Raw genomic sequence first — 13,684 nt, 5'->3', positions numbered from 1 at the left:
AGGTAAATCCCCCCTGGAATTTTCCACTGTTTTCATCCATTGAATTAAGCCCTATGCCCTATTCTTATACTAAATAATATATACAAAAAAGAAATAAGGTAAGTGATAGTGCCATACACCTGGAATTGGCTAATTATCACCTGACAACACCTCACGTGCACTCGTTCGCAAATTTTCGCTGTTTATTTTCCCTTGAAATATGCTGTATAATCTTTTCTCGTAATAAAAATATACATAAGAAAGGAAGGGTGAAGCCTAAGTGATATTTACATTCACCTGGAACTACCTAATTTATTATGTATTGTCTAGATTTCTTGCCAATCATTTCATAGCGTATATATTAGCAGCTGTCACCACGCTGACATTGGCAGAATTGCACTCCCCCAGGCCACCACACTGTATTCAGTTTACTGTCGTCTTTCAAGGTGAAACCACGTCTGATTCGCACCTGTCCAATTCCGCCACTTTTTAGCCCCATGCAAAAGGCCCTGTGACCTCTACCCCCTACTAAACCTAGTGTGGAAAAGGGTAAAGGGCTTAGTGACTGCTGTGGAACGTGAACTGGCTAATTTATCAATGAAAATGATAGACAGTGACTACGATCTTTCTGGTTAGTAAAACAGTGCAAGTGGAAATGTAAATAATTAAACAGCAAGTGAAAGCAATGGATGTAAATATAAGTGAACAGTGGAAAATAGTTTTATAAGTTGCTGCAAGTGACAGTGCATAACACAGTGTAAATAAAATAGAAAGGTAAATAATGTAAATAAAATAATGTAAATAGAAATGTAAATGAGTAGTAATATAAGAATACGAGTATATATACTAGGAGTAATGAAAGTGAAAGTTTCACTCTAGCATGTATGAATACTGGGAGTTGTGAAAGTGGAAGTGACATTCGCTCTCAACGCTAGTATACAGGACGAGAAAGTGAATGCTACGTATTTTACTGAAAGAGAAATTGAATCCCTGCAGTGACAATAAACTACTATTACTGAAGGAAACTTATGGATAAAGACTGCAGATAAATATGTAAGTGTTATATAGTAATAGAAATATAAAGTGTGAGTGTTTTTATGAATAATAAATGACAGAACCCCAGCGGCGAATGAGCGCAAGTGGGAAGGTCATACGCGCTAGTAATTTTCATCGCTTTCAGTGTTTTTTTGGGGGGGAGTATGGATTCCAAACTATTTGAAAATCATAGAATAATGTTTCTAGTGATAATATCAGGCTGTGATAATCATATTACGGGTTGTCGGGAAGTGTAAAGTGGAGACTTCATTACCCAACTTCAGAGGTCTCCACAAGTCCTACGGTACTCGACGAAGGCTCAACAAACATCCCAGGAGAAAGCTGAAGGTATTTTCCATAAGCATATGTAATTTTAATATTCTAGGACTAATAACTGATTTTTGGCAAATATTTTTAGAGAGTCTGTCGGAGTGTGAATCTGCCCGCGAGACACGCAAGTCAAGCCAAAACAACCCCATGGTTTAGGGGTTAAACTGTTTTAACTACCATTGCAGTACTGTACTGTTGTAACTTCACTACATTAATCAAATGGTACCGTATAATATATATAATAATACTGTTCTGTACACAGATAAACATGTCTTTTATTTACCTTATTGTGGGGAATATAGCTGAAGTGGTCAGGCAGTCAGACTGCTTCTGGCTTTATCGGGCTTTTTCTGATATATAGGAATTTAGTCGGGTAGCTCCTCGAGTCCTATAAAAACGAATTCCAGTCTATTGAAGTCTGTTATATCGAGGTTTACTGTACATTGTTTATGTTGCCTGATTTTTTTTTTTTTTTCTTTTCTTTTTTTTAAGGTACTGAATATGGAAGATGATATGAACTGGTTCAGAGCAGAACTGGATGGAAGAGATGGACTCATCCCCAGCAACTATATAGAAATGAAGAGTCACGAGTGAGTTACCGTGCACACTATTATTTTCTTCTCTAGTTACCCTGTATTTTGACCTTAATTTTATTCAGGAGAATAAATTCAGAATGATTTGCAAATAAAGCACACCTAAGAGGAAAAATGTAAAAGAAATGTGTGTGAATGATTTTGCTTATGTTGGAGTTAAGTTTTTGAAGGCTTGAGTGATACATTGCCATAAATCATTTATCATTAAACAGATGTTGGTGCAGTATATTTGTAAGGATATTAAACAAGTACAGGATCTAGATCTGTACCCACTTATCCTATATGAAGTCCACTACAGGTGGGGTGCTTGAACATTTTTGCAATCAATTTTTTCTATTTAAAAAAAAAAAAAAAGTGACAGATTTTCTCTCATAACTAAGATTTGTTTTGCTCTTAGACAAAAGGCATGGAAAGATTCTGTTGTCATTTTCCTTCCTGAAAAGCAAATCAGAGTTATGACAGGATATCTGTTGTAAGTACATTTGAGATAACCACCACAGGACAGGACTGCATTGAGCAGACTGTCATTTGAAAGTACAGTCAATAATTGTACTGCTTAATGCTTTAGAATATAGAATTTTATTATTATTATTATTATTATTATTAGTACTGTACTGTCTTTCTTTCCTTCATTCTTTCCTTGTCCTTCTGCCTACGGGTGACTTTACACTCCCTCTTCTGTCTTTCATTCCTTCATTCTTTCCTCTTTCTTCTGCCTATGGGTGACTACACTGAGTGACAAGCCAAATAGTTTCTTGTACACCAGGAAACTATTTACTATGCTGGGTGGTAACCGTATAACCAAATTTTGGCACCTGGTGGTTTAGTGGGTAATTATTGTGCTCCAATCGGCTTGAGCCGGTGAAGGTTTATATCCAAGGGGTGGTTGGGGTTTATTGCTCATGTAATGCCACTCAGGGATGAGTGAGGTTGGTCACTCTCATCTGAAATGTCAGGACCAACTGCCTATCCCCAGGCTTCTACGCTCCTTATGGGGCAACGTAGGATTGGATGATGGATGGATGGATGGATGGATTATTATTATTATTAGTATTTATTTATTTATTTATTTATATATCTATTTATACTCAAAGCACACACTTACCCATAAACCCATTCAGCCAGAAGACTTCATTTTTGTTACATGCTGCTGCCAGGTTGCTCTATTCAGCTTATTATGAGAGTGTCTAGTTATTGGAGGGGCAAATGAAGGCTATAACCCCTCCAGTTTGAGCAGAATCTTCAAAACGGAATAAAATAACAAGAATAAAATGTACTCCACATCCTTGGACTCTAGGGGCCGGCAAATTTTCACATCTTAAAATGTGGCATTGAAATGTCTTGTGGTGGTGACCATCATCCACTCACTTGGTGTAGTTCTGCCTAATTCTTTCTTAGCCTTTTATCATTCTTTTTCTGTGCCTGCACTCCTCTTTTCCTATTTCTCCCATCTTTCTTGTCACTTCTTATTGCTTTTCTTTCCCATACAGGTGGCTTTACATTGAGTGACAAGCCAAATGGTTTCCTGTAAGCCTAGAAACCATTTAGAATGCTGGGTGGTAACCATATAACCAAACCATACATGCTCCCTACGTGTCAGCAAGTTGATTGGTGGAGGGTTAATGCCCCTCCCCGTAAAACAAATAACTCAAAGTCAAATGGCCACACCTTATGGGATTATGGCATCTGGCAATAGATAGGTAGAGAGATAGAAATGTCTTGTAAATCAGCTTACCTAACTTTTGGTATTGAGTGAGTATTTTTTGTATGATACATAATGTTTAATTGTGTAGTTACCAGCATGACTACCCCCTTCAGTCTGATTATCCCCCCCCCCTTCAAGAGATCACCAGAAGATTTTGCTCTGCTTAAGAAAAACTTTGAGCTGAAGAAAGTAGATAAAGCCATCATTAACCCTGGCAGTACAGTATGAGTTTTTCTCTGTGCTTAATAAAATCAAGTGATGGTAGCAGGAATAAAATCAATATAATGTTGTATGATTAATGAAGTTTAACAGGTGACTGATTTCAGATAATATCGAGTGTTGTTGTTTTGGGGGGGTCTCATTTCTTTTTAATCCCTACCATCCTATCTATCTATCTATTGCCAGACACCATAATCCTGTAAGGGGTGGCCACTTGCCTTTGAGTTACCTGTTTTACGGGGAGGGGCACTAACCCTCCACCAACTCACTTGTTGACACGTAGGGAGCACGTATGATCTATTTTTCATTTTACATTCAAACCTCGATTTAAGGGACTAAATGGGGAATCAACCTGTCCCTCACTTGAAAATGTCGCTTACTTGAAAATGGCCTTTGTTTTACCACTTATAAAGACAGTCTTATTATGAAATGCAATAATTGTTTCACATATCTTATTTATATCTATCTATCTATTGCCAGACGCCTCAATCCCATTTGGGGTGGCCACAAACAAATTGCCTCCACGTCGCCCTGTCCCCCGCCATTTCACTTCCCTGCTCCCAACTCACACCCCCCTCTCTCATATACCTCTCCACCCCATCCCTCCATCTCATCCTCGTCCTCCCCTTCCCTCTTCCCCCCTCCACCTTACTCACATACACTCTCTTTGTCAGTCTTTCACCCTCCATCCTCTCCACATGGCCAAACCACCTCAGTGTGTTCCTCATAACGTTTCCTATCACATCCACATCCACACCACAACGCTCCTTTATATCCTCATTCGTCAGCCTGTCTCTCTATGTGACTCCACAGGCTCCTCTTAAATAACTCATTTCCACTGCTGTCACTCTTGACTTGTGTCCTTCCAACAGTGTCTAAGTTTCACATCCATACGTTAGAGTTGGCATCACAATACTGTCATGTAGTAACTTTTTCACTTCCATGTTCACTTCCCTGTTTCTTATCACTGCTTTCAAAGAACCAGCAACCTTTCTTCCCTGCTGTACCTTTTCAAGCACTTGACCCTCCAAACCTCCATCCTTACTCATCACACTACCCAAGTACTTAAACGCACTCTTATTTATATGATTGTGAATATTATTTTGCAGGTGCTGTATAAAGAAACATATTAATGTTTCAAGCAGTGGACTCTTTGAATGGTCCTTTCCATATGTCAGGTAGAATATGGAGTCCCTTAAATCTGAAATCCCTTAAATCAAGGTCTTTTATATCGAGGTTTGAGTGTACAGTCCTCAGATAATTTTATTCAGCTTAGACTTTTTGACCCAGAAGGGTTAGATATATCTCTATATGATCACTACTACTGTTGAGTTAGCCATCCGGTGGTAGCCTTATTGAAATGAAAAGTGCATCATCAGAGTGAAAGGGTTATGATTCATTGTTGGATACCCTGATGTATGTACAGTACCTGTAAATATATTCATTTTTTCTATTGACAGCTGGTATTATGGAAGAATAACACGAGCAGATGCAGAGAAACTATTATTAAATAAACATGAAGGAGCATTTCTTATAAGAGTCAGTGAAAGCTCGCCAGGAGACTTTTCACTATCTGTCAAGTAAGTGGCATATTAGTCAGTCTTATAACTGTGATTTGCATGTTAATTGTACATCATAGCATACCATACTGAATACATTGATGCTTGGTTGATGCGGTGTGTCAGTGTTTGGAAGTCTTGGGCACAGTCCAGTTCAGGTGTGTAATAATGATTTTTGTTTTCCCCCTTTAAATAGCAAAAGTGCACTGTGATGACAGGAATGGGGATTTTCATCTTTCAGTGATAATGAAAACCACTGTAACAAAGTGTGTGATACAGTAACCAAGGGATCACTGTACACACTAGGGTTGTAACATTCAGGACTGGTGTAATGATACTGGTATTTACAGGGTTGTTTTTATGACATGTCAGAGGATCCGGTGAAAAATCAGTAAAGTTTGTTTTAAAGAGATTCAAATAATCAGCATGTGTTAGGAGTGTAATGCTGTATGGTAGTGAGATCTGGGCAGTAAAGGAAGAGGATATTCGCAGGCTTAAACGTACAGAAATGACAATGATTAGGTGGATGTACAGTGCGTCCCTGAGTGCAAAGCCTGGGAGGGCTAGGTTTATGATGGAAGAGTTGAGACGTAGGATGGGACTGGAGTGCATTGGTGTTGTGATGAGGAGAGGTAGATTGAGGTGGTTTGGCATGTGGAGAGGATGGGGGATGATAATTGGGTGCAGAAAGTGAGAAGCGTTAATATTATGGATGGGGTTGTGAGGGGGTAGACTGAAAAAAGACATGGGACGAGGTCGTTAAATGTGACCTAAGGAATAAGGGACTGAACCTGGAAGTTGCCAGAGATCAAGCAGCATGGAGAGCCACCATTAGGTGACCAAGGCTGACACATGCAAGTGTGTTGGAGCCTCCAAAAACGAAATGAAATGAGTTATGCAGCAATTCGAGCTGTTTTCTTACAGACCTACATTCTCAGGGACAGTAAAATTAGTTTTAGATACATCACAGGTGATTACCATTTGGTTTTTGATCAAAAAATGTTGGAGAACAAAAAAATATACCTACTTAGCGATGTTAGAGAAAGCTGCCAGAACGCTGCTGATGGCATGGTTATTACCGATCTCACTGGCTGGATGTGGTATCAACACGCCAAACGAACTCAAACATGTGCAGTTTAAAACCATAAGTAACAGAGGAAGCCTAACTGTAGTAATTGAAAGCTTACTGGGGACTTTGCTTCCCAGACCCCCAATGATTATAACCTACTTCACAGTGTGCAAACTAAAATGTCACCAAAACAGTATCGTGCATTTAGAGTGTTCATTAATCATGGTGCATTCAGTAATCGTCACATGACCATGCATAAAGCAAACCTTTGTATACATATCAGGGGATATATCCATCAAAATATGATACAAGTTTGTAAAATAGCACTGGGTTTTTAAATCAGAACGCTTCATATTCGGTAAATCTAAGATAAACGCAGTATGAAAAACAGTAATGGAACCTCCTATTTACGAACAGTTTGAAAAACAAGCGTTTAAAAAAAGCCCTGTAATGCTGATCTATAAAAATATAACAATGGATCCTGTCAGCACTTTATTCCAATAGGAAAATTGGAAGTACCGCGTCACTGTCTTACATAATAAATATACTGGGTACCTGTGTGTTGTTGATGCATGGCTCCTTGGCACCCTCCCCCTCCCTCTTCCCCCCTCCACCTCACTCACATACACTCTCTTCGTCAGTCTTTCACCCTCCGTATATATATATACATACAGTGTATATTACCTGCTTCCTGTTTGTATTTTTAGTTAGTTGTTTTCCAGGGAGGGGCATTAACCTTCCCCCAACCTACTTGCTGACATGTAGGGAGCATGTGTTGGTTGGTTATAAAGTTACCACCCTGTGTATTAAATGATTTTCTGGTTAACAGGAAATAATTTGGCTTGTCACTTAGTGCAGAGTTACCCTAAAATAGAGTATCACTACACTGAGTTAGGAAGTGACTGCATGATAGTATTGTGATCCCTGCCCTGACATATGGAAGTGAGGGGTGGACCTTGCTAGAGGGGAACAAGTCAAGAGTGAGAGCAGTGAAATTGAGTTACCTGAGAGGAGCATGTGGAGTGACATGGAGGGACAGGTTTATGAATGAAGAAGTGAAAGAACGTTGTGGGGTGAACGTGGTTGTGATTGAGAAAATTAGGAGAAATACACTGAGGTGGTTTGGACATGTGGAGAGAATGGAGAATGAATGACTGACTAAGAGGGTGTATGCAGCTGAAGTGGAGGGAGGGAGAAGGAGTGGGAGACTGAGGATGAGGTGGAGGGATGGAATTGAGAGGTATATGAGGGAGGGAGGAGTGAGTTGGGGGGGAGGGCAGCCAGGTGGTGGGTGACAGAGCGACTTGGAGGCGTTTTGTCTGCAGCCACCCTTTGCATGATTAGGGTGTTGGGCTATAGATAGAGATAGATAGATAGATTACACTGAGTGAGTGGATGATGGGCTCCCCCACCATGAAATGGCAGAGGGCAGGGTGATATTGAGGTGATTAGTTTGTGGCCACTCCTTATGGGATTGAGGCATCTGACAATAGATAGAGAGATATTATCTGCAAGAGGATTGCATGATTAGAGTTTTAGAGCCCACTTCAACATACAGGTGTGAGACTTGGTGTAGCATGAAAATGAGAAGTCGAGAGTTGCAGCAGTGGGGATTGCGATATTGAGAAATGTGTGTGTAACGGAAAAAGTAGATAGGGTAAGAAAATAATGTGATTCATGAAAGTTGTGGTAGTAGGTGGGTGGCCACCATCGACCCTTGGAGATACTATCAAGAGGGTGGAATGTGGATTCAGGCTTGTTAACTGTTCACACAATCATCACTCTTAGGCAGGAAACATTCAGGCACAAATAGTCACTTGCTGGTCTTTCTTCTGAGAGACTATATATAGATTTAGAGCCCAAGCTGAGACTCACATTGTTACAAATTTTATTTTTTATTTATTTATTTTTTTCCCCGACAGTTTTTGGCAGATGTTGGGTAGTGTTTAGCTGGTTTTGGCACTTGATTTAGCTTTCAGTCCATAGAAAACAACTCTCATGGCCAACCCTTATACAGTGCAAGGATTCCTTAACAGGAAACACAGCATCATTTTTAGATGAGAAGGAAGTGTGGTACAGAAGTCTGTGGGCAGTAGAGCTGAAGACTGCACGCATAGAAGGCGTGGTTATATGGAGAGAATGGATTTTTTTTTTTTTTTTTTTTTCCAACTCTGGGCATTGGCTTCACACCCTGCTCCCAAGGCCCAGTAAGTCCTCCTACATACCATACACCTCTACATGTCACCACTTCGGTGCTAACACCCATCATGCATATTGAATACATGCTAGGGCTGTCTCATACAGGATTGGTGTATTGGTATTAGCGGGGGTATTTTTACGACATGTCGACAGGTCTTCTGGTAGATCGGTAAAGTCTGCATTTTATGAAATTCAGATCCTTAACCTGTTCCCTGCCCCAGCGGGGATTTGAACCTAGGTCCAGTAGGACTGCAGGCCACCTCTCTACTGATTAAGCCACCGCTTCCCCATAGCCTGCTGTCATTGCCCAGTAGTCCTCCTACATACCATACACCTCTCTGCATGTCACCAGTTTGGCGCTAACACCCACCATCCATATTGAATACATGCTAGGTGTGTCTCATACAGGACTGTTGTATTGGTATTAGCGGGGGTACTTTTACGACGTGTTGGCGGGTCTTCTGGTAGATTGGTAAAGTCTGCTTTTTATGAAATTCAGTCCTTAAACAGTTCCCTGCCACAGCGGGGATTTGAACCTGGGTCCAGTAATACTCCGGGCTACCTCTCTGTCGATCGAGCCACCGCCTCCCCATGGCCTGCTGTCAAGGCCCAGTAGTCCTCCTACATACCAAACACCTCTCTGCATGTCACCACTTTGGCGCTAACACCCCACCGTCCATACTGAATACATGCTAGGGCTGTCTCATACAGGACTGGTGTATTGATATTACCAGGGGTATTTTTACACATGTTGATGGGTTTTCTGGTAGATCGGTAAAGTCTGTTTTCATGAAATGCAATCCTTAAACTGTTCCCTTCCCAGCGGGGATTTGAACCTAGGTCCGGTAGGACTGCAGGCCACCTTTCTACCGATTGAGGCACTGCCTCATTAAATAGTTTTTGTAAGTGAGTTTGAAGGTTTGAAGATATGTGGTAGATCAAGAAGAAAGTAGAGGATATGGTACATGATTATGTGAGAAAGTGAGGTTTGGAAGTTGATGAGGAAGGGGAACTGAGCTGGTTAGATTAATTTTATACAGAGGAGCACATGTGAAGAGTTTGACACCCCCTTAGAACTTGATAATTGTTGGACTGTATGTATCTTACTAGCAATTTGAAGTGCATATATGTGGATGGTTATGCCTTTGAGGCAGAGTCAGGTTTGTGGGGACCTTACTGGTGAGTAAATGAGTGGATTGTCCATTTCATTAGGGGTGCAGTTGATTAGTTCTCCCTCTGTCATGGTTTCCTTTTCCATGCTTCCACTCCATTTGTGGGTGGGAAAAAAAGGCTGGTGATGATAACTAATGACTGCTTTTTTATAACTAGATGTGGAGATGGGGTGCAACACTTTAAAGTACTGCGAGATGCGCAAGGCAAGTTTTTCTTATGGGTTGTCAAGTTCAACTCCTTAAATGAACTTGTAGAATACCATCGATCTGCCTCAGTCTCCCGTTCACATGACATCAAGCTCAAAGATATGACTCCAGAAGAGGTAAGCAGAATTAGAGGATGTAACTCTTATTTTGTTAGAGTTTTATTTCTGGTACAACTTTGTTTTCGCTCAACTTTTGTGTAGTTTAGATTTTTTTTTTTTTTTTTTTTTTTTTTTTTATGGAGGAATATATGAAGTAAGAAATGTGTGAACAGGTGAATGATCAGAAAAAAAAAAAGTATTGTAAGCTTGTCTGAAACTAATTTTGTTTAAGAGGTATGAAAATGTAGGAATGAGTGTGTATATAGGTGTTAAAATAGAAGTAATGAGAATGGAAGAATGCTAAAAAATGGAATAGGAATAAAGAACAGTTTCAAAGAAATTTTGAAAGGATGTTGAATGAGAATCATCAGAGTAGAGAAGTACAGTAGTAAATATGATTAGGTTTGGCTGTGCACAAAGGAGTGAGATGCATGAGAAAGTGATGAAGAGAGAAGTGAGGGAAGCAGCAGAGGTTGAAGAATAGGAACGTAGCAAGGTTTATGGAGAAGTGATGAAATATAGAGGAGAGTGTAGAATTATAATGGTGAATTCCAGGCTTTGGTGTTTGGTTGCCAGTGATAAATATAAAGACTTTACTTAGCATGGAGACAACAAGAGTTAAATAAGTGTTAAAATAGAAGAGTCAAGAATGGAAGAATGCAAAAAATTGGAAAAGAAATAAGGAACAGTTCCGAGGAATTTTTGAAAGTGTTGATTGGAAATGATCAGAGCAGAGAAGTTGTAAACATCATTAGTTTTGTTGATGCATAGAGGAGTGTGGTGTTTGAGAATGTGATGGAGTGAGAAGTGAAGAAGATAACGAAGAGGTTGAAGAATAGGAATGCAGCAGGGTTTATGCAGGAGTGATGAAATATGGAGGAGAGTAGAATTATTATGAATTCCAGGGATTGGTTTTTGGTTACCATTGATAAATATAATTATTTTAAGTAGCATGGGAATGACAACAGTTAACATGGGCAATATGTGTGGAAACCTCTCTTCAGATGTGAACTAAGCAGATATTAATATGGACTAAAGGTGCATGTAATTACATTGTTTAAGTCTTAACCTATGAGTTAGTTTCATTGCAATAATTGTTTATGTAAATGATAATAGCAGCCGTGGCTCAGTGGGTTGGAGCGCTCCTCTCTGGCCAAAGGGTCGGAGGATCGAATCCACCCAAGGGTCACTGGTAGACATCAGGAAGGGCATCCGGTCATAAAATGCTACATGCTTCAGTCCAAAAGTCCTCTACCCAGAGGCAACGCCTTAGCCCTTCGGGGATACCTGGCGTAAAACCAAATTATTTTTTTGTTATTTTTTTATTACAGTGCCATTCCCAAAATCCGAATAGCGGATTTCTGAAAATACTAGATAGAAGAGCATCAGTGGTATTAGAAATAGCATTAACAAAAAAAGTCAGGCTGGGAACCCTTGTGTTGATATGTAGCGTCCCGGCACTTTTCCCCCACCCCCCACTGATAATGTTGCAAAATTTCGCCTTCTCGTATCATGTGGCCTTCGGGAGAGACATTAAGCCATATGGTTAGACTAAAATTTATGGCTCTGGCAGTTTTATGGGACAAAATGGAATGAAAATGTTTGCAACCCAAAAAAAAGTACTCCATCATCAATGTGTTCTCGTAAGTTAGCATTCCGTTTCACATTCTTCATTCGGTATTGCTTTTCCCAACACATTTCGGACTGTCTGAGCAGTTTAACCATATGCTTAGTCTGTCCGAAATGTGTAGGGAAGCGCAATATCAAATGAAGAATGTGAAACAGAATGCTAACTCAGGAGAACACAAGGATGAACGTAATTTTTTCTGGTTAGCACAAATTTTCGTTCTATTTCGTCCCCTAAAACTGTCAGACCCATAAATTTTCGTCTAACCATATGGCCTAAGGTCTCTCCTGAAGGCCACATGATACAAGAAAAGGCAAAACTTTGACAACAACATTGTGAGTGAGGGGCGGGAGGAAAATAACGCGGTTCTACGTATCAACAAAAGGGTACCCAGCCCAACTTCTGTTTTTGTTAATGCTATTTTTAATACCAGTGATGTTTTTAATAACAGTAGTTATATCTTCTTCATTGTTTTACTTGATGGTGGGTGCAAGTGCGGGTAATTTATGTGGGGTTAGGTTGTAAGAAGGGGTAAAAGTGAGAGTTATGGAAAGTTGACAGAACGCATTGTACCATTATACATGTAAACATATTGTCTGAGTGACGTGGATTTGAGTTCCACGGTCGTTGTCCAGTCCCAATTGCCCACGGTACTCAAGGTTTGAGTGTATATAGAGATGAGTTATATTTTTTGTGAAATGAACTTAAAACAACAAAACTCAATAAAACCCATTCTTTCATTCATGAAAGAAAATATACAGTCATCGCTTAACATCCGCAGGGGTTAGGTAACAGAGACACCCGCGAATGTTAAAAATCCATGGATATCTGCTGCCCCCCCTTAAAAACACCTCTGCACCCCCCATTTCCTTATATAACCAAAGAAAAACCCCATGTGTATGTTTACAACAATGTTATTTAATACAAGAACACTAAACAACTACTGTACTTTATTTAATACATGAACACTAAAAGTTAGAAATAATGAATAGTGTACTGCATGGCCTCTTCTGACTACTGTGCTCATGCCAGCTCCCTCCAAAAGGAAGAGTGTTACAGTATATTTCATTCACTGGATAATGCCATTACTGTACTAAAACAGCCATGAACTTTGCCTGGGATAATGTTACAGTGTCAGCAGAGTTCAACAAGTTTTTTTTTTTTTTTTTCTGTAGCCATCCGCGGATATTCAAAACCGTGCATGTTAAAACTGCAGATGTTAAGGGATGACTGTATAGGCCATTAAATGAAGGAATACACACTATCTCCAAATCAAATGCCTGCATGTTTTCAGATCCCTGGATATACTGAATACCTGTATTACAAATACAGACAACACAAACAGATTTTCAAAAATCGATTATGGTGTCAGGCAATAGATAGATAGATAGATAGAATTACAAGGAATGTTTACAGCATTTAATTTACCATAAAAGCACCCTGTACTATTCAGATTCGTGCCCCACACCTCCGATGTTATGACCCACATTCGATCTCGACTCAGTGTGATGTGAGACTACTGTAACTTGCTCCTGATGTCTCATTACCCACAGACAACACATTCACTTCCTAACCTTAAAAAATATCCTTAAACAAACCAAATGAAATACAACACGAGTATTCTGCTCAGCACGACTTTGTTGCCATCACTAATAATGCACTGTCACTAACCTCTGAATACCTCCACAATAATAATAGTAGTAGTAATGATAATAATAATAATAATAATAAATAAACATAGCACTTGTATATAAACACTAAACAAAAAGAAAATTAAAATGTTTTACAACTGAAGTTCAGTATGGCAAGTTGTTGGGAACAAGGCATACAGCTGTCTCTACCCTCTTCTCAATAACACTCCCTTACTAACAGTGCCTCTAGCCTCGCAACAC

At 39.7% G+C, this 13,684-nt stretch overlaps 1 protein-coding gene across 1 annotated transcript in view; it reads left to right on the top strand.

Annotated features, from left to right (window-relative positions):
- Positions 1-13,684, top strand: part of drk (growth factor receptor-bound protein 2 drk) — a 38,974-nt gene that overhangs the window by 22,859 nt on the left and 2,431 nt on the right. Inside the window, exons 3-5 of the mRNA XM_080284034.1 lie at positions 1,837-1,934; positions 5,322-5,441; positions 10,018-10,183. Of these exons, the coding sequence (XP_080140160.1) occupies positions 1,837-1,934; positions 5,322-5,441; positions 10,018-10,183 (384 nt within the window). The remainder of the gene's footprint in view (positions 1-1,836; positions 1,935-5,321; positions 5,442-10,017; positions 10,184-13,684) is intronic.

The sequence above is a fragment of the Coenobita brevimanus genome, chromosome 100 (genome assembly GCF_032717465.1).
Source record: "Coenobita brevimanus isolate Jiangsu-jjx chromosome 100, ASM3271746v2, whole genome shotgun sequence".
Lineage (NCBI taxonomy): Eukaryota > Metazoa > Arthropoda > Malacostraca > Decapoda > Coenobitidae > Coenobita > Coenobita brevimanus.
Note: the sequence above shows the minus strand (reverse complement) of the source record. Positions and strands in the feature narration are given on the sequence as shown.